At 46.0% G+C, this 26437-nt stretch overlaps 1 protein-coding gene across 1 annotated transcript; it reads left to right on the forward strand.

Moving 5' to 3' along the window:
• Positions 1–17467: 17467 nt before the first annotated feature.
• On the forward strand, positions 17468–21121 carry LOC115463713 (ferritin light chain, oocyte isoform-like). The gene is made up of 4 exons (XM_030194434.1): positions 17468–17667; positions 19645–19791; positions 20383–20508; positions 20904–21121. Exons 1-4 carry the CDS (start codon positions 17566–17568, stop codon positions 21057–21059), a joined length of 531 nt encoding a protein of 176 aa, XP_030050294.1. The 5' UTR covers positions 17468–17565; the 3' UTR covers positions 21060–21121.
• Positions 21122–26437: the final 5316 nt, after the last annotated feature.

Consider the following 26437-nt stretch of genomic DNA (forward strand, 5'->3'; position numbering starts at 1 on the left):
TGCTCTACAGAAAGAAAAATCAAAGCGTGAAGCATCTGAGTGAGCTACGGTAGCTCAAAGCTCTTAACTCCTCCCCCTTTGCTGAGGTCATCCTGAAGTAGCCCACCTCCTTAAGGTGGTCTGTAGAGATAGCATGTCCCACATAGGAAGAAAGAGATCAGAGAACTGATTTTCCCCCTCCCCTCCCCCATAAAGCCGCACTAGATGCTGCTGGTACTGTGTCAGTGGCGTAGCCAGACTGCCAATTTTAGATGGGCCTGAACCCAAAGTGGGTGGGCACAAAATTTTCTCTCTACCCCCCTCCCCCAGCAAAATTTAGTCACGCTAATCAGATGCATTTGTCACACAGGGTAAAGTGCTGCTTTTCAGTGCATCAGATTTCAGAAAATTTATTTAATAGCCTAACACCCTTTTCAGTGAGCTTTCAGAGGCCAGAACCTCCTGCCTCAGGTCAGTATAATGCTGTTACGGTATCCTCGCCTGACCTAAGGAAGGAAGTATTGGTCTCTGAAACTTCATTAACACAGGTACCATATTACTTTATCCTAAATTAAAAATAAAATTATTTTCTTTACCTTTCTTGTATGGCCATTTACTTTTTCTCATTGTGTCGCTCCCAGTCTCTAGATTCTGCTTTCTTTCGTTTTCGCTTAACTCTTCTGCCACGGTTTTCTGGCCATTTCTCATTTTTCTCTCCTTTTTCTTTGCTTTCTTCAATATTTTGCTGCCTCTCTCTCTCTCTCTGTCCTGATTTAATTCATTCTTACTATCCATTCTTTAATTTCCTTCATCTACTTATGGCTTTTCATCTTTTTCTCACCCTTGTTCTCCCCATGCCCCTTCCTCTTATTCTCCAGCCTTTCACTACTCTCCTTTTCCATCCAGCAGCTCTCTTCTTTCTCTCCCCATCCTTCCATGTTTTCCCTCATTCTCTGCCATCCTTCCATCTGTTTTCCCTCTTTCTCTCCCCATCCTTCCATCTGTTTTCTATCTTTTCTCCCCATCCTTCCATGTTTTCCCTCTTTCTCCCCATCCTTCCATGTTTTCCCTCATTCTCTGCCATCCTTCCATCTGTTTTCCCTCTTTTTCTCCTCATTCCTTCCATCTGTTTTCCCTCTTTTTCTCCCCATCCTTCCATGTTTTCCCTCATTCTCTGCCATCCTTCCATCTGTTTTCCCTTTTTCTCCCCATCCTTCCATGTTTTCCCTCATTCTCTGCCATCCTTCCATCTGTTTTCCCTCTTTTTCTCCTCATTCCTTCCATCTGTTTTCCCTCTTTTTCTCCCCATCCTTCCATGTTTTCCCTCATTCTCTGCCATCCTTCCATCTGTTTTCCCTCTCTCTCCCCATCCTTCCATCTGTTTTCTATCTTTTCTCCCCATCCTTCCATGTTTTCCCTCATTCTCTGCCATCCTTCCATCTGTTTTCCCTCTTTCTCTCCCCATCCTTCCATCTGTTTTCTATCTTTTCTCCCCATCCTTCCATGTTTTCCCTCATTCTCTGCCATCCTTCCATCTGTTTTCCCTCTTTTTCTCCCCCATCCTTCCATCTGTTTTCCCTCTTTTTCTCCCCATCCTTCCATGTTTCCCTCATTCTCTGCCATCCTTCCATCTGTTTTCCCTCTTTCTCTCCCCATCCTTCCATCTGTTTTCTATCTTTTCTCCCCATCCTTCCATGTTTTCCCTCTTTCTCCCCATCCTTCCATGTTTTCTCTCATTCTCTGCCATCCTTCCATCTGTTTTCCCTCTTTCTCCCCATCCTTCCATGTTTTCCCTCATTCTCTGCCATCCTTCCATCTGTTTTCCCTCTTTTTCTCCCCATTCCTTCCATCTGTTTTCCCTCTTTTTCTCCCCATCCTTCTATGTTTTCCCTCATTCTCTGCCATCCTTCCATCTGTTTTCCCTCTTTTTCTCCCCCATCCTTCCATCTGTTTTCCCTCTTTTTCTCCTCATCCTTCCACGTTTTCCCTCTTTTCTTCGACGAGGCCCGCCCAGCACCAGCCCCAGCACCTATTGCCGGCCACTGCTGCTTTTCCTATTGAGCAGCAGGGCCGGCGCTACAAAAAGAAGAAGCGCTAACGGCGCTAAGGATGAGAAATGTTTAAAAAAAAAAAAGCGCGGCACCGGCAGGCACTGTCTAGGCAGCCTTGAGGCATTGGCTGCTGAGGCATTGGCTGCTGGCTCGCAGGCTCCTCCCATCGACGGGAGGAGCCTGCGAGCCAGCAGCCAATGCCTCAGCAGCCAATGCCTCAAGGCTGCCTAGACAGTGCCTGCCGGTGCCGCGCTTTTTTTTTTTTTTAACATTTCACGTCCTTAGCGCCGTTAGCGCTTCTTCTTTTTGTAGCGCCGCCAGCGGCCCTGCTGCTCAACAGGAAAAGCAGCAGTAGCCGGCAATAGGTGCTGGGGCTGGTGCTGGGCGGGCCTGGGCTGAAATTGGGTGGGCCTGGGCCCAGCCAGGCCCACCCGTAGCTACGCCCCTGACTGTAATGCGAAAACACAGCCAGTGCAAGGAAGATGGATGTTCTTGTAGGGCCACACAGAGATCCATCTTATAAAATGGTCACAGGGAGGTCTATACAGAGTAGGGGGTCTATGAGGTTTAATAGGCAGAAGTGGAAGTGAGCCTATCTACTCCACTGGAAGCAAGGAAGCCATTTGGTTAATCTCTGTTTCTAGTTCCCCGCGCAGCCATCAAGCAAAGTTACTTACCTGTAGCAGGTATTCTCCGAGGACAGCAAGCTGATTGCTCTCACATATGGGTGACATCTACGGCAGCCCCAGGTCCGGAAAATCTTCCTAGCAACAAAGGTTGTTAAAGCCTTCGAGCGCGCGACTGCTCGCACCGTGCATGCACAGCCATCTTCCAGCCCATAGAGCGAGAGTCCCGCTTAGGTCAACTTATGAAGCAAAAACAAAGAAAAGAAGAACTCCAAAGGGGAGGCGGGCGGGTTGGTGAGAACAATCAGCCTGCTGTCCTTGGAGAATACCTGCTACAGGTAAGTAACTTCGCTTTCTCAGAGGACAAGCAGGCTGCTTGTTCTCACATATGGGTATCCCTAGCCCCCAGGCTCACTCAAAACAACAAACAGGGTCAATTGGGCCTCGCAACGGCAAGGACAGAACAAAAAATTGACCTACGAAGAAACATCTAACTGAGAGTGCAGCCTGGAACAGAATAAAAATGGGCCTAGGAGGGTGGAGTTGGATTCTAAACCTCAAACAGATTCTACAGCACCGACTGCCCAAACCAACTGTCGCGTCAGCTATCCTGCTGAAGGCAGTAATGAGATGTGAATGTGTGGACTGATGACCACATCGCAGCCTTGCAAATCTCTTCAATAGTGGCTGACTTCAAGTGGACCACTGACGCTGCCATGGCTCTAACACTATGAGTCGTGACATGACCCTCAAGAGTCAGCCCAGCTTGGGCGTAAGTGAAGGAAATGCAATCTGCTAGCCAATTGGAAATGGTGCGTTTCCCGACAGCCACTCCCCTTCTGTTGGGGTCGAAAGAAACAAACATTTGGGCGGACTGTCTGAAGGAGCTTGTCCGCTCCACATAGAAGACCAATGCTCTCTTGCAGTCCAATGTATGCAACCTACGTTCAGCAGGGCGGGTATGAGGACGGGGAAAGAATGTTGGCAAGACAATTGACTGGTTAAGATGGAACTCCAACACCACCTTCGGCAAGAACTTAGGGTGCATGTGGAGGACTACTCTGTTATGATGAAATTTAGTATAAGGAGCACGGCTTGAAGCTCACTGACTCTATGAGCTGAAGTAACAGCCACCAAGAAAATGACCTTCCAGGTCAAGTACTTCAGATGGCAGGAATCCAGTGGCTCAAAAGGAGGTTTCATCAGCTGGGTGAGGACAACGTTGAGATCCCATGACACTGGTGGAGGTTTGACAGAGGGCTTTAACAAAAGCAAACCTCTCATGAAGCGAACAACTAAAGGCTGTCCAGAGATAGGCTTACCCTCTACATGACAATGGAAAGCACTAGTTGCACTAAGATGAACCCTTATGGAGTTGGTCTTGAGACCAGACTCTGACAAGTGCAGAAGGTATTCAAGCAGGGTCTGTGTAGGACAAGAGCAAGGATCTAGGGCCTTGCTATCACACCAGACGGCAAACCTCCTCCATTTAAAAGAGTAACACCTCTTCGTGGAATCTTTCCTGGAAGCAAGCAAGACTCGGGAGACACTCTCAGAAAGACCCAAGGAGGCGAAATCTACGCCCTCAACATCCAGGCCGTGAGAGCCAGAGACTGGAGTTTGGGATGCAGAAGCGCCCTCTCGTTCTGAGTGATGAGGGTTGGAAACCAGTGCAATCTCCACGGTTCTTCGGAGGACAACTCCAGAAGAAGAGGGAACCAAATCTGACGCAGCCAAAAGGACACAATCAGAATCATGGTTCCGTGGTCTTGCTGTAATTTCAGCAAAGTCTTCCCCACCAGAGGTATGGGAGGATACGCATACAGAAGGCCTGACCCCCCAATGTAGGAGAAAGGCATCCGAGGCTAGCCTGTTGTAGACCTGAAGTCTGGAACAGAACTGAGGGATCTTGTGATTGATCTGAGTGGCAAAAAGATCCACCGAGGGGGTGCCCCATGCTCGGAAGATCTTGCGGACAACTGCCCTGTTGAGAGACCACTCGTGAGGTTGCATTATCCTGCTCAACCTGTAGGCCAGACTGTTGGAGAAACATGCCGTGACGGCGGGCCCAAAGCCACATCTGGACGGCTTCCTGACACAGAGGGCGAGGTCCGGTGCCCTCCTGCTTGTTGACATAGTACATGGCAACCTGGTTGTCTGTCTGAATTTGAATAATTTGATTGGACAGCCGATCTCTGAAAGCCTTTAGAGCGTTCCAGATCGCTCACAACCAGTGGCGTTCCTAGCCAGGATGGCACCCAGGGCGGATCGCCGATGCGCCCCCCCCCTGAGTGCAGCGCCCCCCCCCCCCGGCGAAATGACACCCCCCCCTGGGTGCACGCCACTGGGGGGGGGGGGGGGTGTGCCTGTCAGCTCTGAAAAGTTCGCTAACTTCGCTCGTTTGCTGCAGCTCCCTCTGCCCCGGAACAGGAAGTAACCTGTTCCGGGACAGAGGGAGCTGCAGCGAATGAGCGAAGATAGCGAACTCGGAGCCAGGCACGCGCCACGGCACCCCCCATCAGCGTGCACCCAGGGCGGACCGCCCCTCCCCCCTTGGTACGCCACTGCTCATAACTCCAGGAGATTGATCTGAAGACCTGATTCTTGAAGGGACCAAACTCCCTGAGTGTGGAGCCCATCCACATGAGCTCCCTACCCATAGGCGGTCGGCGGCCCAACTGTTTGGGGAGGCTAGAAGGGGCGGAGTAAGGGGTGGTGCCAGGGGTGGGGCTTATATCCATAATTGTCTGACAACACACAGAAAACAAAATAAGTAAAAGTAAAATAGTCACAATTAATACCTTTTATTCAATTTAGATATTAGATATGTACAGTGTGTTTCTTCTAGCAAAAAAGGTGCCGGTACTCAAATGTCAGGCCACCCTTCAGGGATGAGGTGATAACTGAGGGACTCACCCCACAATAGCCAGGACCCCTGCAACCAGTCACAGAATCTATGACAAGGCAGAATTGGTGTGTAGAGCCTGAGCTCTTTCATTAAAATTTGGGGACCATGGGCCAATTTCAGCACACAATGGAAAAGGTGCCGGTACTCAGTACCCCCAAGTACCCCCTCAAAAAAAGCCCTGGATATGTATCATATGTAAAAGAATAAAGTGGTTGTTCAAAGCATATATTAACCAATGTATAATATTCAAAAATGTTATCAATTATTAAACACTGCTATTTCCATCCATTGAAAATTCCAAAATGAAATGGTCACATTAATGAAGTAGACAGGAGGAGCCTCCACGGAAAGTCAAAGCAAAACAGCAAAAGTAGAGGCTGACAAATGCGCAAACCAATAGGGAGATAATATCAAAAGCCAGTTTATTCAGAATATTCATATCAATATCAAGGACCAGACACGGTCCGTGTTTCGGCGCCAAAGCGCCTGCCTCAGGGGTCACAATCAGCTTTCTCTGAGAAGCTGATAGGCTTGAATTCCTTTATGTATGCAAATTAATCCACAGAGAGAACAAAAGAATAGCCAACCGATCAGCAAACACCATGTTAATGAAGTAACATTATGCATGAAAAGGCAGCACTGTAAATATTACACTGGGCAGACCCTAATACACCAATATACCACCCATACGGTAAACACAGACCATCAATAATATTTTTTGTTTATTGCATTTGTATCCTGCATTTTCCCGCATGGCAGTAGGCGCAATGTGGCTTACAATATGAAACAATATGAAATATTTCAATATGAAACAAAGGATCATAATATCACAATTCCTCATGTACAGCCACAAAACAACCTGTTAGGGTGGATAGTGTTCACAATGAATTCCTTCTACTAACGACTAGATAAAGATAAGAGTTTTGAACTTTGGTACAGCATAAGTCATCACAAGAACAAAATATAAGAAAACCAATGGACTGCATTAGGGGCTTATAGCCCATTTAGTTATGTTTAAAAGAGATCTGCATGAAACAAAATATTTATTTTTATTTTTATTTATAAAGCCTCTCTCTCTCTGCCCCAATCCAGTATTGCACCACTGTCTTGCCCTTCACCACCATCCAACATTGCCCCTATGCCTCCCCATCTCTCTCTCCTCCCTTCAACATCTAGCATCATCACCCCGTCCCCTCACCAGTTGTTCAACAAAGCAATAAGAGACTGCATTACTATGATGTTCTCTATGTAGTATTATGTGGGCCCAGAATTAACTTGGATGGGCCCTTCCACCTCCCACCCTGTAGATACAATATATTTTTACCTTCCCCTCCCCCAACATTTCTCCTTCCCTGAGGAAAATCTCTTGCACGTAGATTTTAACCTTCCACTCAGCTTCTCTCACCCCACCATTTCGCCCTCTTTCCCCAATCCCCCGCCCGTAGATATATAAAATACATTTTATACCTTCCCTCCCAATCCCCATTTCTTCCCCCCTCCCCTCCCATTAACTCCCTCACTCTCTCTGAAGTTGACCTCCCCCCCCCCCCCCGGCCCAGCAACTCTCTCACTCTCTGAAGTTGACCCTCCCCCCTTCCAGAAGTATTAGTCTGCACCAAAGTTCCCTTACTTCTTCTTCTCCTCTGCCGGCAGCCTGGTATCTGCTCCCCGTCTCAATCATACCTCAGAGGCGCTGCCTGCAGCGATTCATTTTCGCTGTTTGCACCGGTCCGGCCAGAAGGCTTCGCTCTGCTGCGTTGCGCAAGACTGGCTGCGGCTGCCTCGGATGATGTTACCTTCCGGCAGAGCCAGAACCGCTGGGGAAGGAGCCATAGGGATATCGAGTCGGGCAGGCAGCAGGGCAGCTGCAGCCGGTAAGAACAGAAATGGGAGGGGGGTGCCAGCAGGGAGAGGGGGGAGGGGCAGGCACCAGCGCCAGCAGGGAGAGGAAAGTACAATTTTGTTGTTCCTGCCCTGCCTGCAGAATTCGAGGGGAAGCAGGTCACAGTTGGGCTGGGGAGGCTTAGCCTCCCCAAGCCTCTTATACGGGGCGCCTATGTCCCCACCCCAGGAGAGATGAATCCGTATTTAGCACTTTTTGAGGCTGAGGAGTTTTCAAAGGATGTCCCAAGGTCAAATTGGATTGAATTGCCCACCATATCAGGGTGTTGTGAAAAGCGGTGGACAACGGGATTGCATCTTCTAGATCCCCTGCAGCTTAATACCACTGGGAAGCTAGGGTCCACTGAGCAGATCTCATGTGAAGGCGTGCCATGGGAGTCGCATGAACTGTGGAGGCCATATGGCCCAGAAGTCTCAACATCTGCCGAGCTGTGATCTGCTGAGACGCTCTGGCCAAGGAAACCAGGGACAGAAGGTTGTCCGCCCTCACTTCGGTAAGATAGGCCCGAGCTGTCTGAGAATCCAGCAGAGCTCCTATGAATTCTAGTCGTTGAACTGGAAGGAGATAGGACTTTGGGTAATTTATAACAAACCCGAGTAGCTCCAAGAGTTTGAGAGTCATCTGCATGGACTGTAGAGCTCCTGCCTCCGAGGTGTTCTTCACCAGCCAATCGTGGAGATAAGGGAGCACATGCACTCCCAGCCTGCGTAGTGACGCTGCAACGACCACCAGGCATTTGGTGAACACCCGGGGTGCAGAGGCGAGCCCAAAGGGCAGCACACAATACTGAAAGTGCTGTGTTCCCAGACAGAATCGAAGATACTGCCTGTGAGCTGGCAGTATCGGGATGCGAGTATAAGCATCCTTCAAGTCCAGAGAGCATAGCCAATCGTTTTTCTGAATCATGGGAAGAAGGGTGCCCAGGAAAAGCATCCTGAACTTTTCTCGAATCAGATATTCGTTCAGGGCCCTTAGGTCTAGGATGGGACGCATCCCCCCTGTTTTCTTTTGCACAAGAATTACCTGGAATAGAATCCCAGCCCTTCTTGCCCCGGTGGCACTGACTCGACCGCATTGGCGCTGAGAAGAGTGGAGCATTCCTCTGCAAGGACCTGCCTGTGCTGGAAGCTGAAGGACTGAGCTCCTGGTGGGCAATTTGGAGGTTTGGAGATCAAATTGAGGGAGTATCCCCGCCGGACTATTTGGAGAACCCACTGATCAGAGGTTACAAGAGGCCACCTTTGGTGAAAAAATTTTAACCTCCCCCTGACCGGTAGATTGTCCGGCACGGACACTTTTATTTCGGCTATGCTCTCCTGGAGCCAGTCAAAAGCCCGTCCCTTGCTTTTGCTGGGGCGCTGCAGGGGCCTGACGAGGCACACGCTGTTGACGTGAATGAGCGCGCTGGGGTTGAGCCTGAGCAGGCTGGCGGGAAGGTGAATTGTACCTACGTTTATTGTAAGCATAGGGAGCATTCCTCCTACCCCCGTAAAAACGTCTACCTGATGAGGTAGATGCTGAAGGCGCCCGGCGGGAGAGTTTGTCGCAAGCGGTGTCCCGCTGGTGGAGCTACTCTTCCACCTGTTCGACTTTCTCGCCAAAAATATTATCCCCCCGGCAAGGAGCATCCGCAAGCCGCTGCTGGACTTGATTGTCTAGGTCAGAAGCACGTAGCCATGAAAGTCTGCGCATCACTATACCCTGAGCAGCGGCTCTGGACGCCACATCAAAAGAATCGTAAGTACCCCTGGACAGGAATTTACGACACGCCTTCAGCTGCCTGACCACCTCCTGAAAAGGCCTAGCCGGCTCCGAAGGGAGCCGATCGACCAGATCCGCCAGTTGCTTCACATTATTCCGCAAGTGAATGCTCGTGTAGAGCTGGTAGGACTGGATTTTGGAGATGAGCATAGCTGACTGGTAGGCCTTCCTCCCAAAAGAGTCCAAAGTCTGAGCCTCCCGTCCCGGGGGCGCCGAGGCGAAATCTTTCATACTTTTGGCTCTCTTAAGAGCAGAATCCACAAACCCCGAGTCATGAGGCAACGGGGCCTTCATCAACTATGGGTCCCCGTGAATTCTATACTGGGACTCAACCTTCTTAGGAATGGTGGGGTTAGATAGTGGTTTCATCCAATTCCTCAACAGTGTCTTCTTAAGGACATTATGTATAGGAACAGTGGATGACTCCTTAGGTGGCAAAGGATAGTCCAGGACCTCGAACATCTCAGCCCTGGGCTCATCCTCAGTTACCACGGGGAAGGGAATGGCCGTAGACATTTCCCGGACAAAGGACGAGAAAGACAAACTCTCCGGGGAAGAAAGCTTTCTCTCCGGCGAGGGAGTAGGATCAGAGGGAAGGCCACAAGACTCCTCAGAAGAGAAATATCTTGGGTCCTCCTCTGCCTCCCACGAGGCCTCCCCTTTGGTATCGGACAGGAGTTCCCTGACTGCGGTCCGAAGCCAAGCCCATCTCGACGCCCAGGAGCTATGTCCTTGATGGTGATGCCGAGAAGTTGACTCCTGTACCAGCGGCGATGAACTCCCTCCATTGACGTCGACGGAGAGTCAACCCGGGGGGCAGCCGAGGCCAATGCTGCAAGTGGCACCGACGTCGAGGGCCTCACCAGAGGCAGGGAGCCAGCCACCGCATCTATCGACGGTACCGTCAGCACAAGCACCTCAGGTACCGGAACAGATGGTCGCAGCAGCCTTTCCAGGATCCCTGGAAGAATGGCATTGAGGCGCTCGTCAAGAGTGTCTGTCGAGAAAAGCTATGGCATCAGTACAGGAGTCGATGCTAGAATCTGCCGAGGAGGAAGAGGCGGTACCGGGCTGTCCGGAGACCGGCGCATTGACACCTCTTGGGGGGCAGTCCTCCCGGCGTTGACGCTTCACGGGGGCCGATTCCCTCAACACCCTAGAGCTCTCAGTACCATGACAAGAAGGGGACCGATGACAGTGCTTCTTTGTCCTCGCTCGAGGCACGTTACTGGTACCTCTCGGTACCGACAAGGAGGACGTGGAATCCACACGCCTCCTCGGGGTGGGGTCCAAAAGGGGTCAGTCATGATGGGCCTGTACCGCAGGAGCCCTCGAGGCAGGTGGAGACCCACTCGATGGTTCACTGCTGCCAGCATGCGATGGTCTCTGGACAACCATTACCTGTGCTCCCGAAGTCGATGCAATCTCCGGTGCCGACATCGACACCGCCGCTGCTGACATCGGTACCCCTGCTGACGTCAACACCGAAGTACCGGGCAAAGCTCCAAACAGGCATTCCCGTTGAGCTTGTCTCGACACTTGTGCCCGCTTTTTAAGGCTAAGACACAACTTACATGCGTCTGGGCGATGGTCGGGCCCAAGGCACTGGATACACCATGCATGAGGATCGGTGCCTGAGATTGCCCGGTTGCACCGAGTGCACTTCTTGAAGCTGCTGGTGAGCCTCGATGTCATCGATGGAAAAATAGCGGCAGCGAAATCAAAATTCGTGATGGTGCCAAAGGAAGGGCACAAAAAAGGGAGAAAACCCGTACGAGCAGCCCAAATGGCCGCACAAGATGATGAAAGGAAACTTGAGGGCAAAAAACTAAGAAACTAAGGGGAAAACTCTTTTTTTTTTTTTTTAAGAAAAACTAAACAGCTCGTGCATGAGCACGACGAAGAAGAAAAAAGCGGCAAAAAGCCAACTAAAAATGAAGGCTCTTCTTTTCTGGGGCACAGAACCGCCGTAAACAGCTGCTTTTGACCGCAGAAAAAAGAAGACTGAAGCGAGACTCTCGCGCTACAGGCGGGAAGATGGCAGCGCTCGAAGGCTTTAGCAACCTTTGATGATAGGAAGATTTTGCGGACCTGGGGCTGCCGTGGACGTCACCCATATGTGATAACAAGCAGCCTGCTTGTCCTCGGAGAATCTCTAGTACACTCAAAACAGTACAAGCAAACCTACGAGGTGCTGCATCCACATTGTCGTTCTTTGTTGGTCCACCTGTAACAAATCTAAAACCTTTTTAATTGGCTAGGCAGTGCCTTAAAGGGTTGAGGACAATAGATTTTTTTTTTAATTACTGGACAGCTTTTTAATTTATTTGAAGAACTAACAATTGAATATCAGTAGAACAGCTTAAAAAATTATTATAGCTATAGAAACAGCAATTTTAAACTCTGTATTTTGTGCTCATTTTTCTACACTAATAACTAAATAAATGCACTTATACAATACAGGTGGCCAAATTTCAGTGAGGATATCCTGTTTCCTGATGGGTTTTTAACTTTGCTTTTAACTCTTAACCCTTATTCACTTGTTCAGAACCCTTATTTCATCATCCTCACTTTGATGTTCCCTTATCTCTTGTTTGTCCTGTTTGTCCTAATTAGATTGTAAGCTCTGTTGAGCAGGGACTGTCTCTTCATGTTCAGGTGTACAGCGCTGCCTACGTCTAGTAGCTCTATAGAAATGATGAGTAGTAGTAGTAGCCGCAAAGTTAATCTTAACTGTTGTAATCTGCCTTGGGAAGCCTGGTGTTATGAAGATGATGGAATATATTGAGGTTACATGGGAGTAGAATTAAACATGCTTTTCATTCAGGCACATGGAATCACATCATCTATTTTGTAGAAGTTTACCTTTTAGATAACACAAATGGATTATTCTGTTTTGAACATGTTTCAGGGCAAGTGGTTTTTATAAGTCAAAATAAAAATCATATTTTTTTCATGCAGATCTTTTTTGTTTAAACATAAATGGGCTATAAGCCCCTAATGCAGCCCATTTGTTTTCTTATATTTTGTTCTTGTGATGACTTATACTGTGCTAAAACTGAAAACTCTATCTGGTTGATAATGAAAGGAGCTCATTGTGATCCACCCTAAAAGGTTGTTTTGTTGCTGTACATGAAGGGTGCCATTTTGTTGAGGTCGACTGATCACACGCGGAGCCTCAATGTTCCATCATGCACCTCCAGGATGAATTTCTGGTTGTCACAGATGCTTCTTAGTCTTGCCATCTTCTCTCTGAGTTCATATACTTCGTTCATGAGGGATTCAATGTGCATGCATCTATCACATGTTCATTCTGGATAGCATTCATTCTGGATAGAGGCAGGAGCTTTAATGAGAGCCACAGCTTTAAGGGCACGATGTTTCTTTGCCATACTACCATTGTAGCAGCTATTTGTACCAACCTGTGGATAAAAAGAAGTGAAGAGGCCTACCAAAGTCCCAACCCTATTTTTTTTCCCTTCACATGTTCTGTAAGTTACTGGAAGCAGCTAGTTTAATTGTAAACTCTAGAGTATAGAAATGAGTATGACTTCTTGCACCCTTTTGAAGTGGGCAAAGGTAAAAGCCTGTAGTAAGTTTAAGGGTAAGAGAAGGTAAATTGATATCCTTCTATTAAAGGTATATAAAGAGTAACAAAACTGCAGGAAAGGCCCTTTTACCAGCTGCAGTAAAAGGGGGCATCGGTGCACGTCAAAAACATGAACTGACGCCAGCGCAGGCCCCCTTTTGCCACAGCTTGGTAAAAGGGGCCCTCAGATACTCAAAGAACATCACATTCTCATGTCCATACCCAAAACTAACTCATTTGAAGACATTACCACCCAAGATAAACCTTTTAAATATTTTGAGTGTGATAAATATAACAGACAGAAATGCAGCCTGTAATAATATAAAATGGCCCACATGAATGAAAACCTGCAGTTTTGTAAAATGATTCACACAGGAAACAAACCATTTAAATGTTCTGAATGTAATAAATATATTTTGGTCAGAAGTGCAACCTGCAGCTGCATAAAATGATTCATACAAGACAAAAATCATTTAAGTGTTCTGAATGTAATAAATGTTTCAATCAGAAAGGCAGCCTGCAACAGCATAAAATGACTCATTCAGGATACAAACCACTTAATATTCTGAATGTGGTAAATGTTTCAGTCAGAAAGGCAGCCTACAGTTGCATAAAATGATTCACAGGGGAGAGAAAAGATTTAATTGTTTTAAATTTAATACATGTTTCAGCCAGGCAACCTGCAACAGCATAAAATCACCCACATGTGTGAGAAACCATTTCAATGATCTGAATGTGGTAAATGTTTTGGTCAGAAAGGGAACCTGCAACGGCATGAAATTACCCACTTGAAAGAGAAAAACTGAAATGTTACTGAATATGATAAATGATTCAGTCAAAATGGCAACCTGCAGTAGCATAAGATCACCCAAATGAAAACAAAGGTCCAGAATACATCTTCATCATTAAGTCTGGATAAGTGTTCCAAAAAGTAGACGGAATGAGTGGTATCAGTAGGAAAGAAAGCAACAGAATTTTCAAAGGAAAAGAAAAATCTCCTCAAGAAATTAATTGGTAAATGAGGAAAAACAAGTAGCAAATGTATAAATACAGTAATCAATACAATGTGTAACGCCAAGAACTATTCATTGATCGAGATTGCACATATGAATAGTTAAGGAGAGCAAAAATAAAACCTAAGGATAAGTAATTCATAGTTGCAGCCCAGGAAAGTGCATTATGGACAAGATTGGGTACAACAAGCAAAGAAAAAACTGGTGCAACAGACATCATCTGTAGGTTCTCTAGGAAAGAGCTACAAATGGTTTTGGCTGCAACGTTCTTATGGCAGAAAATGTCTATACAGAAAGGCACAATAAAGTTGAATGTCTCATTCATTGAAAACATAGTAACATTACTGCAGTGGAAAAGCATTGGGATCATGACCATAACAGAATTAGAGAGCATGAAGAGTTTATGTCCCCATTCTGACTGATAAAAAGCTGGATGCAAGGAAGCTGGACATAGTGGTGAAAAAGAACAATATCAGAACAGCATTGATAGTAGACGTTAGTCCCAAGAGACAGAAAAGATCCTCAAGTACCAAGAACTATGCATTAATAGGGCAATTCTACAACTGAGTGCCTATATTTAAGGGCCCAGAGGGTACCTGATAGCAGCCTATTCTATAAAGAATACTAGTTTAACAGGTAAGATACACAAGCAATAACTTAGTCGCAAGCAGTTACAGCAGTGATAGGAGTGGTGTAAGTGGTGCTGATACATGCATAACTTTTACAATACAGTAACTTCACAGCCCACCCAGATGCTGCCTATATGTGTGCCCACCCTCAAACTAGGTGTTATTTAATAAGATACATGCGTATGTATAGAATTGCACTTAGATGGAAATCTGGAATATATGTGCATACATGGGAGAATTATAATGGATTACACAGAAACCTAGTGCTGAAATGCAGTTGCCTTAGAATTACCCCCTAAAAGATTGTTCAGTCTTCGTAGAAGAAGGTTTCTATACATTTTCCATCTGACTTATTTTACTTAAATTGTTATGTTATGATTGTTTTCTGGTTTCTAGACAGCACCATCCAAGGTTCTAGAACCATCAAACATCAAACCTCTCTCTCTCTCTCTCTCTCTCTGTTTGCTCCAATCCATCTTACTTATTTATTGTCAGCGGCATTATCTGGTTATGTGGAGCTGAAAATCCAGGGAACATTTGGTCAGTGAGAAAGAAGCAGGTATGAATTTCTCCTGCCTGGTTTCTCCCACTGAATATCAGCCTCAATTTATTCTGTAAATGGAAGCCCACGATCCAGAATAAAAGTCATGAAATGTTGTAGCATTAATTAAAACAATTATAGTTACTTGTAACCAGACAGAGCAGTGGAGAATAGCTAAATTCAGAAATAGCAATAAGAAATATATGTAGTATATGCACTTCTAGAATTCCTTTATACTGAGTGCATTTTTACCATTTAGTGCTGCCTGAATGAACTGATCAGCTATAATATTAAGATCCATCTCTCAAACTCTGGGGGACTTTTACTAAAGATTAGCTTGAGTTATCTGTAGCAGGGTCCATAGGAATAAAATGGGACCTGCTATAGATAACTCAAGCTAACCTTTAGTAAAAGACCCCTTCTATCTTTCTAAAACAGCCATGTGATTGTGCCTGATTTGCCACATGACTGCATAAAGGTCTTCTTCAGAAGGCGTGAGAATGACCTGTCTCATATAGATGATAAAACAGGTAGAAGAAGGTTGATTGCACTCAGCTTTATCAGTTCCTGTTGTAGCTCTCACAGATGTTTCTTTTGTGTCCCACTCCTGATACTGCTTGAATCATAATATCCTCACTTTCAATATCCATAATTGGGGATTATGATAATGGTTTGATAAATTTTGGGACCCTTTTACCATGTGACAGTGAAAAGGTGGCCTATGGTGGCAAACACTGAGGTCACCTTTTACCACCGCAGGTAAAAGGGATTTTTCTAAAAGAGGCAGAAAATGGCTGTGCACTAACTAAAAAATTGGTGCACTGCCATTTACTGCCGGAGCCCTTACTGCCTATTTCGGAGGTGGTGTAGGCTCCAGCAGCAACTCAGTGGTAATCAGGCACACTTACTCCCCACCCCCTCTTTCCTGCCCGGCACGGCTGCTGACCTGTCTTGTTCCCGGCGCCGCTTCAAAATGGCTGCCGAGAGTTCAAGCAGTGGCCTCAGCAGACTTCTACAGATGGGGATGGGGCAGGGTGTGACAGGAGCGGGGAAGGGGTGTGACAGGGGGCAGGGCGGGCGATATTTCGTGCCCTCTTTTTTTCTTAGGGCAAATATGGTAATCCTAAACAGGAACATACTTGGAACCTTACAGTAAGGCTATTCTCATGGTTAGCACAACATGGTAAGCAAAGTAAATGTGGCAAGAAGGTGTTGATGTTTGGGGGGGGGGGAAGGTATGCCAGGTAGGAATGGACCTCTCTGCCATGTATGTCTTGCTTACTGTGTTGCATGCTTCCTGCCCCATCCCACAGGTAGTCATTGGAAGGGGTGGGACATGGTAATGCCGGAGCATGGGCTTCAGCGTTGCCAGGTCTGCGGCTTTCCGCGACCCATTGCGGGCAATTTTTGCTGGCTGTGGGCTGCGGAAAATTGGGCGGCTTTTAAAAAGCCGCGTTGCAGATTGGGCGGTTTTCTGGGGCTTCTATTGGTCCAATAGAAGCCCCGCAGAGGCTGGGTTAACGATGTCGGGGGCGGGGTTAGTGACATTGGCGGCTACGTCAGGGGTGGGGTTAGTGTCGTTGGCGGCTACGTCGGGGGCGGGGTTAATGACGTCGGAGGGTATGTTGGGGCGGGGTTAAATACATCAGGGGCGGGGTTGATTACATCAGGGGCGGGGTTTACCTTTGTGTGGGTTTTGGCCAGAGAAATTTTTTTCAACCTGGCAACCTTGATGGGCTTGTACTGGAAGACCTCACTCCATGCTGATTTCCTCCTTCTTCCTGCCTGGCTGGAGGAAGGGAAGGAGGGATAAGAGGGTGAATAGAGGGTGGGCAGGGGGGGGGGTGCACTGATTTATGGGATGCAGTGGGGGGGTGTACTGTAGGAACTAAATACTTTTCTAAACCCCCCCCCCCCCAAGAAATGTTCAGCAGAGCATAAACCAGCCTCTGATCAATGCTTTCAGTTCACTGCAAACAGCCTGGAATTAGTATTCCAATGCTACACTGCAGGAAAGAAGCTTGTAAAGAAAGCCATTTAAGCAGCAGAATTGGGAGAAAAGATACTCATCTAGCCCACATAAATATATAGGTAGCACCCACAGGAATCACCAAGCAGGCAACTTAGATCGTGAACAATCTAGGTCTCTGAGTTGTACCTGACTTTGTAACTTGTATGATATTTTGTAGTTTTAACTACTGAAAAGGAGAAATGGAACAGAGAGATCAGGTTGTGTGTTGTTTTGGAAGCTGACAGCAGACAGTTATCTGCTGTTTGATTCTGGGGTAATAGCTTGTGTGGGTATACACTGGTAAGTGTGCCTCTGTGGGTCTGCATGAAGGTGTTTCTGCTCCAGGTGTGTGTATCTCATTGATTCTTCCAGCAGGGGCAGGCCATTGGTTGGAGCTGGCAACAGACGCCTCCTCCCTGTGCTATAAAAAGAACCCAGCAAGAGCTATGGTTTTTGAGTGTTGTTTCAAGAGTGGTTGAACAAACTTGGAGCCAATACTGCCCTTGTTCCTACATTCTTTGCTGCTTTTCTGGAGGTTATCTTCTACTGCCACCATGAGCTCCCAGATTTGCCAGAATTTTCACCTGGAGAGTGAGGCTGGAGTTAACCGGCTAGTGAACCTGCTGTTGAAAGCATCCTATGCCTACCTGTCCCTGGTGAGAGCAAATGGGAGTTGTCTTGTATTTAACTATAAGAGCGCTAAGAGTAGAGTATGTAACTCTAAGAATCTGGATTCTCACTGATATCCCTGGTAGTGCAGAGAGTGAGGGTAGTGTGATTGAGGGTAGTCACTGATGAGAGCAAGGTGTGTGTGTGTGTAACATTTCTCTTTATTAGTTCATCTTGGTGAAAAGTGTCACTAGGCTAGGAGTAACCTGAGGAGATTGTAATGCCTCACTTGCACAAATCAATGGGAGCTGAAAAGCAAGGCAGTGGAACTACATCCAAAAAAAAAAAAAACCTCAATGCTGGGGCTTGTTGTGCTGTAGGTAGCACATGTATAAGATCTGTTCTCTTCATTAGCCAATCTTCTTACCTTGGAAACTATGAGATGGACAGAAAATTTGAGGAGGGTGCTGAGGGGAGTGAGTGTTTGAGCATAATTTACTCTATTTTCCAGGCCTTTTCCTTTTTAAACTTCCCTGATTTCATTGTTTCCTTGTCCCTCACAGCCTGTTGCCAGGTACAGTTTTCCTCATTGCAGTGTATAGGTGAGAGGGTGGAGGGCAGTGCTATGCTGCTCCTCATATTAACACCTCAGCCTGAAGGGAGGGTGCCAGGAACGCCTTTATTCTAAGGTTGCAATATAAGCTTTAAAGGTTATAAAATGCATTACCATTGCCCTTCTCTTGTTCATATGTGGTCTCATTAGGAACTGACTTTGGATTTTTTTTCTTTTAAAGTGGAATTTCTTCCTCCTAGTTATTGAAAAGGGGGTGGAGGTTCCAGAAATTGGCTCTCTGTGTTTGCTTTGAAGGACTCTGCTAGGCTGCTTTCTGACCTTCTGGTTTAGGACATTTGAATGGCTTTGTTAGTGAATGGTGGGTATGTGATGTGGTTCTGTTTAATGACACAGCTTTCTGGGAGGAATTTTAATTACCTTTTGGGTAGAAGAGAGAATTGAGATGTTGCTAGAATGTGGAGTAGCCTAATGGTTAGTACAGCTGGCTTTGATCTTGGCGACCTGGGTTCTATCCCCCCCCCCCCCCCCCCCCCGTAGCTCCTTGTGATTTTGAGAAAGTCACTTATCTATTACCCCAGGCACAAAAAGATCTTTGAGCCCTCTAGGGCAGTGGTTCCCAAACCTGGTCCTGGAAGCACCCCAGCCAGTCAGGTTTTCATGAGATAAATTAGCATCCAGTGGAGGCTCGGGTATCCCGAGAACCTGACTGACTAGGGTGCCTTCAGGAACAGATTTGGGAACCACTGCTCTAGGGACAAAATATCTGCATATTCGGTGTACAGCACACTGTACATCTAGTAGTCCTATAGAGAGAAGGATGGGGGATGGTGGAGAGGGTATTAGCAGGTCCTGATTCTTTAAGGTTCCTAAGTTGTGGGGTTTAATGGATAGGAATTCATACAATAAGTCTAGGGGAGAGATAGCAAGGTTTAGTAGCTAATGGAGGGGGTGGGGTTATAAGGATAGCTGTAGCTCTTGGTCTGACCTGTAAGGTTGTTTCAGTGCCTGCCTCTAGAGAACTGGAAGACAGGAAGAGAAGCAAGTCCATGGGTAAACAGAAGCCTACTATTATAAATACTCTTGCACTCCTGTCCCCTTTCACTATGCCCTTATTTTGGGGACTCCGTTCCATAGCTATCCTAGTTAGCTTGTATTTGTTGGGGATATGGGGTGAGGTCCAAACTCAAAGCCCACCTCTTTACCACTGCTTTTGACTCCTAACCACTACTCACTTGCCCTGTCCTTTTATCTTCACCTCTTTATTCCCTTACCCTTATTCTGTTTACCTGTTTTATCTAGATTGTAAGCTCTTTGAGCAGGGACTGTCTCTTTTTTTTTTTTTTTTTTTGTATATGGTGTACAGCGCTGTGTATACCTTGTAGTGCTATAGAAATTATTAGTAGAAGGTCTCTTCAGGATGATTTTGATTGCATCCTTGTTGTGGTTTCAGGGATATTACTTTGACAGGGATGATGTGGCCTTGGCCAAGTTCTCAAAGTTCTTCCTGGAGCAGTCCAAGGAAAAGCAGGAGCAGTCAGAGCAGTTCCTAAACTTCCAGAATAAGCGTGGGGGTCGTGTGGTCCTACAGGATGTGAAGGTAATGAGGTTCCACCCAGCCACTTCTCCCCTGTTATCCAGTGTTTTTTTTCTAGTAAAAAAAGGTGCCGGTACTCAAATGCTAGGCCACTCTTCAGGGGTGGGGTGATCACTGAGGAACCCACCCCACAATAGCCAGGCCCCCTGCAACCAGTCACAGAATCTATGAAAAGGCAAAATTGTTGTGTAGCGCCTGAGCTCTTTCATTAAAACTTGGGGTCTATGAGTCAATTTTAGCAGACAATGGAAAAGGTGCCGGTACTCAGTACCCCCTCAAAAAAGCCCTTTTGTTGTCATACCCTTTGTAGTTTTATCTTGAAGGAATGAAGGGGATATCTGGCATGGTTCTATACTACTGACTGTGGGACCTTTAACTGTTGGTGGTTTGGTTATAGATAACACTAACACATTGAATCCCTCCCTACTATCAAATGCCTCTTGTACTGCCACACATGGTTTCCAAGACTTAAATCCTATAAAATATTCAGCCAGAGAACTTGAGGCCCACCTTTACCCTGGGCAGTACCCCTATTTCAATATAAAGAACAGTTTTCTAGACTGGGGCTTAGAAACCCTCTGCTGTGTGTTTCAGAAACCAGAATCTGATGAGTGGGGAAATGGGACTTGGGCCATGGAGTTTGCCCTAAAACTGGAGAAGACTCTGAACCAGGCTCTGCTGGACCTACACAAGACTGCTATGGACCATGCTGATCCCCATGTATGTATCACTTATTGGAGATTAGGGGGTAGGGGTTGTTAGTAGAGTGCTTCCCGTGGTGGTTTTGGGTTTAAGCACAAGACTAGTGAGGTAGCACAGCAGCTACATGTTGGACTGTGGGACCAGCTCCTGTGGCGAGTAATATTGGCCTTCTTTCAGGTGTTTATTCACTAATAGGTTTTTTTATTGTAACCTGCCTAGTTGAGGTGGGATAGAAATGTGAAAAATAGTGGTTGTAGCAGACATCAGAGGATGCACTTGTGTATAGAACTGGTCTTTTCAATTACAAAAATTGAATGTTCCTGGGCTATTTCTCTCCAAGAGCTACAGGGCTGACAGGTGAGAAGGTATAGCATTCTGTGATTCTAAGTAACTTCTGGTCTAATTCTGGACAGTTGTGTGACTTCCTGGAGTCCTATTTCCTGGAGAAAGAGGTGAAGCTCATCAAGAAGCTGGGAGACCACCTGACCAACTTGAAGAGGCTGAAGGCAGAAGAAGGCATGGGAGAATATCTCTTTGACAAACTGACCCTGCGTGAAGATGACAGCTAGACAGCAGTTAATGATCAGAGCTGTTATCTTTTTGTTATGAACAAAATAAAAAGAGAATCTGACATTGGCTGTCTTTCTCTGAAAAGGGAGGGGGCAGGGTCTCCTTATTCTAAAAGTGCCTTCACTAAAAGGATCTTCATTCTGAGTTGGCTGAACTGTGGCAGGATCTCAACTGGAGATGGAGTGCAGTACTGGGGCCTTCCCTAATTCTACAGAGCTCTGCACCGATAACTTCTGTTCCAAATTTAAAGCTGAGACAAGCTGTCTTCTAATCTAACTCTATAACTCAAAGGCAGTAAACCATAAGCAGGAGAGGCTAGATAAGACAGAGCTGACACCTGCTTACTAATTACCTTTTCTCTTGCCAGTAGGGAACAATTAATGTAGGGCTTTCCTGCATATTCTAATTTATTCTATGGCATATACAGTGTATTCTAATTCAATATATGGCATAAGTCCTAATGGTTTTCAACAGGAGGTAGAGCCTAGTTCAGGATTTTAGTCTACCTTTCAAATGCTGAAAGTGACTTAAGGCTAAATGTTAAACAAAAAAAAAAAAAGGCTTTGCTTGAATGAGGTTAATATCAAAGGGGTACCTAAGATTGAGAAACCTACTTAATTCCCAGCAAGTTATTTCAGATTACCTTCAGCTAAACATTATGGCCTTATGTTTTTTAGCAGTCTACATAAAATCAGCACCAACAGACTTGTGTATACAAGTTAGATTGAGATCTTACAATCTGCTAAAACAAGAAATCAGTTCATTCTCTGCTGCTAACCTGTGACTTCCTGCCCCCCCCCCCCCACCCCACAAGGCTTGGATCACATCCTTGTCCCACTTTCCTAGTTGTCCTGCATCTTATCAGTTCTGGGATCTTAATTTTATATCCTTGTAGAAATTGCTGGAGGGCTTGGGAGACTGTATCCAAAGGACAGATTAAATTTTAATGGTAAGTGCAAAGTGCTGCATGTTGCAGAGGAAAAAAAAGCCAAATTTATGGCTGCATGATAGGGCCACAATGGTTACCACCCAGGGAAGATAGCTAGGTGTTAAGGATATTACATTAATCTAAGTGTCTGGTAGTAACCAAAAAAGCAGACTGGTAGGAAAGGAATGAGGAATTAGCAAGCTTAATACAATTAGCACTCATTCTATGCTGTGTGGCTGTACCTTGAATACTTTATGCAGTTCTGGTCACTATCAAGAACTGCAGTAAAAGATGAGCATTCCTAGATCTGGATGTATAGTTTATATTGCTGTCTATATTAGATACTATACACTGGGATCTTGGAATTCTTATCTTTCCTGCATCATTCCTTTTTCTACTGCTTACACAGGGGTGAGGTTTGGACTACTATCACAAGGCCTAGTCAAATTAGTGACAAAACAATTAAGGTCATAGAGCTCCTCACATTCATTTAGATTTTGCTCACACCTTTTTCAGTAGTAGCTCAAGGTGAGTTAAATTCAGGTACACTGGATATGTCTTTGTCCCAGGAGGGCTCACAATCTGTTTTGTACCTGAGCCAATGGAGGGTTAAGTGACTTGCCCAAGATCAAAAGGAGCAGCAGTGGGATTTGAACTGGCCACCTGGACTGCAAGACTGGTGCTCTAACCACTGCTAGGCCACTCTTCCACTCCCTGTTGACCATATTGTCCATAATTAGCTGTCCTAGGCTGCAACTATTAGTTCTGTTGGTGTCTCAAATCACTAAATGCATCCAGTGTTGATCAATGAATGGCTCCTGAAGTATCACTTTGTACTTTTGCATTTGACACTTGCTTTTGCTCATTTGCTGATCTAATGCTTTTGAACAGCTTTTTTTCTTTCTTTACAAATTCCATTGCTGCCTCTTCTGTAGAACATTGGATTTTTACTTGTTCTCTCTACTCGTATTAACACATGTCCAAATTTAATGATGATTGAGTGAGTCTGGGTGTTTACTTTCATATGTTAGCACCTACTGCATATTTGTGTGACACTTAAGTAACCCTGGTGGTAGCCTGTCACAGCAGCTCACTTGCTATAATCTTTCTAGGTGGTCCATTCCTCCCTTGGCTTAGCGAATGTGCAGTCCTAGCATACAATTCTTTGAGAGCTGCACATCAATTCAGAGGTGTAGGCTATACTTGGGCCCTGGCACATCCAGTTACCCTGCTTTACAACTATATAGCACTTGGATTCACGTTAACAGCCCACCTCCTTGGCTCGCCCACATGCAACAGGAAGTGCTTGTGAACCAATTGCAGTTCTGGTGTTTTCATTTTTACCAGCGCTCCAGCCTCCAACCCTGTCTACTACAGCTGGGTGTTGCGGAGGGGCTGCCACCTCCACTGCCATCTCTGCTATTAATTTATTTCTGCTCTGTCTGTTTCTGGCGCTGCTGTTCTCGCTTCTGTTACCTGCCCCTATGGCTCGCACACGCCAGTCCTGCATGTTCTAGGTATTCTGCTACTGCACCAGAGTAGGGGAGGGGGGTTAGGATGCAGGAGCTCCTACATTGCATGCTGCTGGAGCAGTCTGGCCAGGAGCTGTTGCAGTGATATTGTTAATTAAACCTATTTCACTGTGGCTAACAGGCACTGCTAGGATCCAGCTTGGCCTTCCTCTGAGCACTGTACCATATGCACACCTTAAACAGGGCCAGGAAACTTTCTCTGCAGTGCCCAGGTAAAAAATAAATGTTGTTGGGCTCTCAAGTGCCTATGTAGCAAGAAAACCTTCATATTTCATGTTGGGCTTCTGGGTGGGGGTGGGCTCTGCAGTGCTCAGGCAAAAAAAAAAAAAAAAACTAAATAAAATTTTTTATATTGGGCTACTGCGTGGGGGAGTGTGAAGGTCAAGGCTGAGGCCATGCTCCAGAGAGGGCTAGTAGCTTGCCCACTAGCCCTCTCTGGAGCTGGGCTGATGCTGAGTTAGACCGATAGGGATAGGTAAGGCAGTACATTCTAAGGCATTATTTACTAGTATCCCATGCAACACTATTTACACTTATATACATGGTGCCCATCCATATTACCTCTGGTCTCACCCAAAATGTGAGGTCTGGCTATGCCACTGTATCAATTAAAAATGTTAATTGCTCAATCACAATTTGTAATCCCAAGTTTAATTCTATCTTCTAAATGTTCCTCTCCCTCAGTCATCAACGATCTCTCCGTTTCTCTTCCCCTAGCCAACATTGCTTCTGACTCTATTTTTCCTTACCATCCAGCATCATACCATCTTTCTTCCTCTTTCCTTTTCCTTGATCAGCATACTTTTCCTTCCTTCTTCCCTGATTTAGATGTTATCCCTTTTGCCAAGTTATGGGTTCACATCGCAAAGAAGGCTTTTGCTTCCAGTCTGTCCCCTTTCAAGCAACATCTATCACGTTGTCTTCTTCACCATTCGGTGTCATCTCCCACTCACATGTGGTCCTGGCTCTTCCTCCTCACCTACTGCTGTGCCTCCCGGCATACAGACTAGAGAATGACACGGGGACAGGGACCCGCAGGGATGGGGACAAACTTTGTTCGTGTGTTATTCTCTACTTTGAAGAATGAATTGGACAGTTATTTATGTTTGAATGATGCAGGCGATGATGCTATCATTTTTTTGGAAAAACAAGCAAAAGTGCTGGCCACAACTGGCAGAATTTGACTGGGGGATCCTGTACATTACTGCTACTAGTACATCATCTGAGAAGATTTTTCTATTGCAGGCAGGACTGTGGAAGACAGGAGAGCTACACTGAATCCTGAGATTGTTGCAGATTATTATTCATATACAGATTAAAAAAATCATAACAGTTCTTAAGAGGACATACAGAATGGGTTGTATTTTGTACCCCTGGGCATTTTAACAGGGTGGATTAGGGTTCCTTGGGGTAGTAGAAGTTAGCTATTATTGGGGTTGAAATGGGAGGGGGTATTATAGTTGCTCATTGTTATTGTTTTCGATTTGTGATTTATAAAGTTGCACAGCATATTGTTCCTTTTTATATTTTTAATAAGATTTAAATATGAAATTATAAGTGTTTGAGGCTTCTTCAGATGAGTCCAAACAAGCAGAATACACATCTAATACAATAAAAAGGCTTTATTTGTGCCACTCTGTAAAATGTCCCAAGCCATGTTTCGCCTCACTAGAGGCCACAACAGGGGCTAAAACAGCTATTGTGGTCCCAAAGGGCACGTACACGCAATAGAGCATGAATGAGAAAGTTGCTATGTTTATGGCAACCCTGCGAGCTGCAACACTGTTGCTGCTTTCATTGGATTTTAGCTCTATTGCATGTATGTGACCTTTGGGATTGCAATAGGTGTTTTAGTCACTGACGAAGCCTCAAGTGAGATGAAATGTGGCCACGTCAGGACATTTTACAGAGTGGCACAAATAAAGCTTTTTTTAATCATATTAAACATGTGTTCTACTCTTCTTTGGACTCCTTTCTGCACTGCAGAATATTTTGTTCCTATTCTCATGTTTCCGCTTCTTCAGGTGGAGACAGAAACTGTGGGGGTGGGGTAGGGACAGGGACAAACTTGCATCTAGGACTCATTGTTGGGCTCCTCTCCTGGTTTGGAATGCAATGGATCATATGACCAACCTCTTCCAGTGTGTGTGTGTGTGATGATTACACTATCTCCTAGGGATGTGTAATAGCTAGTGGTGGGCTGCCTATTTGGGTACCGAGCATTGCCAGTTGAGGGGCCCAGGACCTCCTGGCCACATGAATTGACATTTCTTCCCACTCTATTCATGCATCTGGCACTCTTCCTCTATCCTCCCCTTCCCTGTTCCAGCATCCTTGTGTCTATGCCCCCCTCCCCACACGAGTGCCCCCAAAATGTCATGTTTCCTTACAGGGCCCTGGCCCATAGGCTTTCTGATCATAATCCTCTCTCTGCTACACTTTCCTCCTTTTTGCTATAACTCCCTTCTTCTCTAAAGGTAGCCCAAAGCAGAGAGAAGGTTCTGGTCAGCAACAGAGAGCACATGTCAAGACTCAAGTAGGAAATATAACCTTTTGCATGATAAACATTGTGTGTGTGTGTGTGTGGGGGGGGGGGGGGGGGGGGAAGGGGAAGGGGCAGAGATGGTGTGCCCAGGAGGAGGGAGAGGTAAAAATGATGTGCCCAGGAGGAGGGAGAGGTAGAAATGATGTATCTGGGGGAGGAGGAAATACATGAGGGATAGATAGTGAGTGGGTATATGGAGAGTGAGGGGAAGGCAAAGGTTGAAGATCAAGAGGAGTAGGGTAAGAAAGATGTCAGATTGGAGGAGATGGAGGGAAGATGTAAACTTGAATGATAAAAACCAGCCAGAAGCTACTGCTGGTCAGGCATCCAGATCTCAACTGGGTCCATAGTCACTGCAATCCCAGCTAGAGT

Source organism: Microcaecilia unicolor, chromosome 2, assembly GCF_901765095.1.
Source record: "Microcaecilia unicolor chromosome 2, aMicUni1.1, whole genome shotgun sequence".
Classification (NCBI taxonomy): domain Eukaryota; kingdom Metazoa; phylum Chordata; class Amphibia; order Gymnophiona; family Siphonopidae; genus Microcaecilia; species Microcaecilia unicolor.

Excerpts from the sequence above, each read along its gene's own strand:
- LOC115463713 (XM_030194434.1), top strand. The coding sequence starts at position 17,566 with ATGAGCTCCCAGATTTGCCAGAATTTTCACCTGGAGAGTGAGGCTGGA. Across the intron at positions 17,668-19,644 it reads CCTATGCCTACCTGTCCCTG|GGATATTACTTTGACAGGGA; the intron begins GTGAGAGCAAAT and ends TTGTGGTTTCAG. Across the intron at positions 19,792-20,382 it reads TGGTCCTACAGGATGTGAAG|AAACCAGAATCTGATGAGTG; the intron begins GTAATGAGGTTC and ends TGTGTGTTTCAG.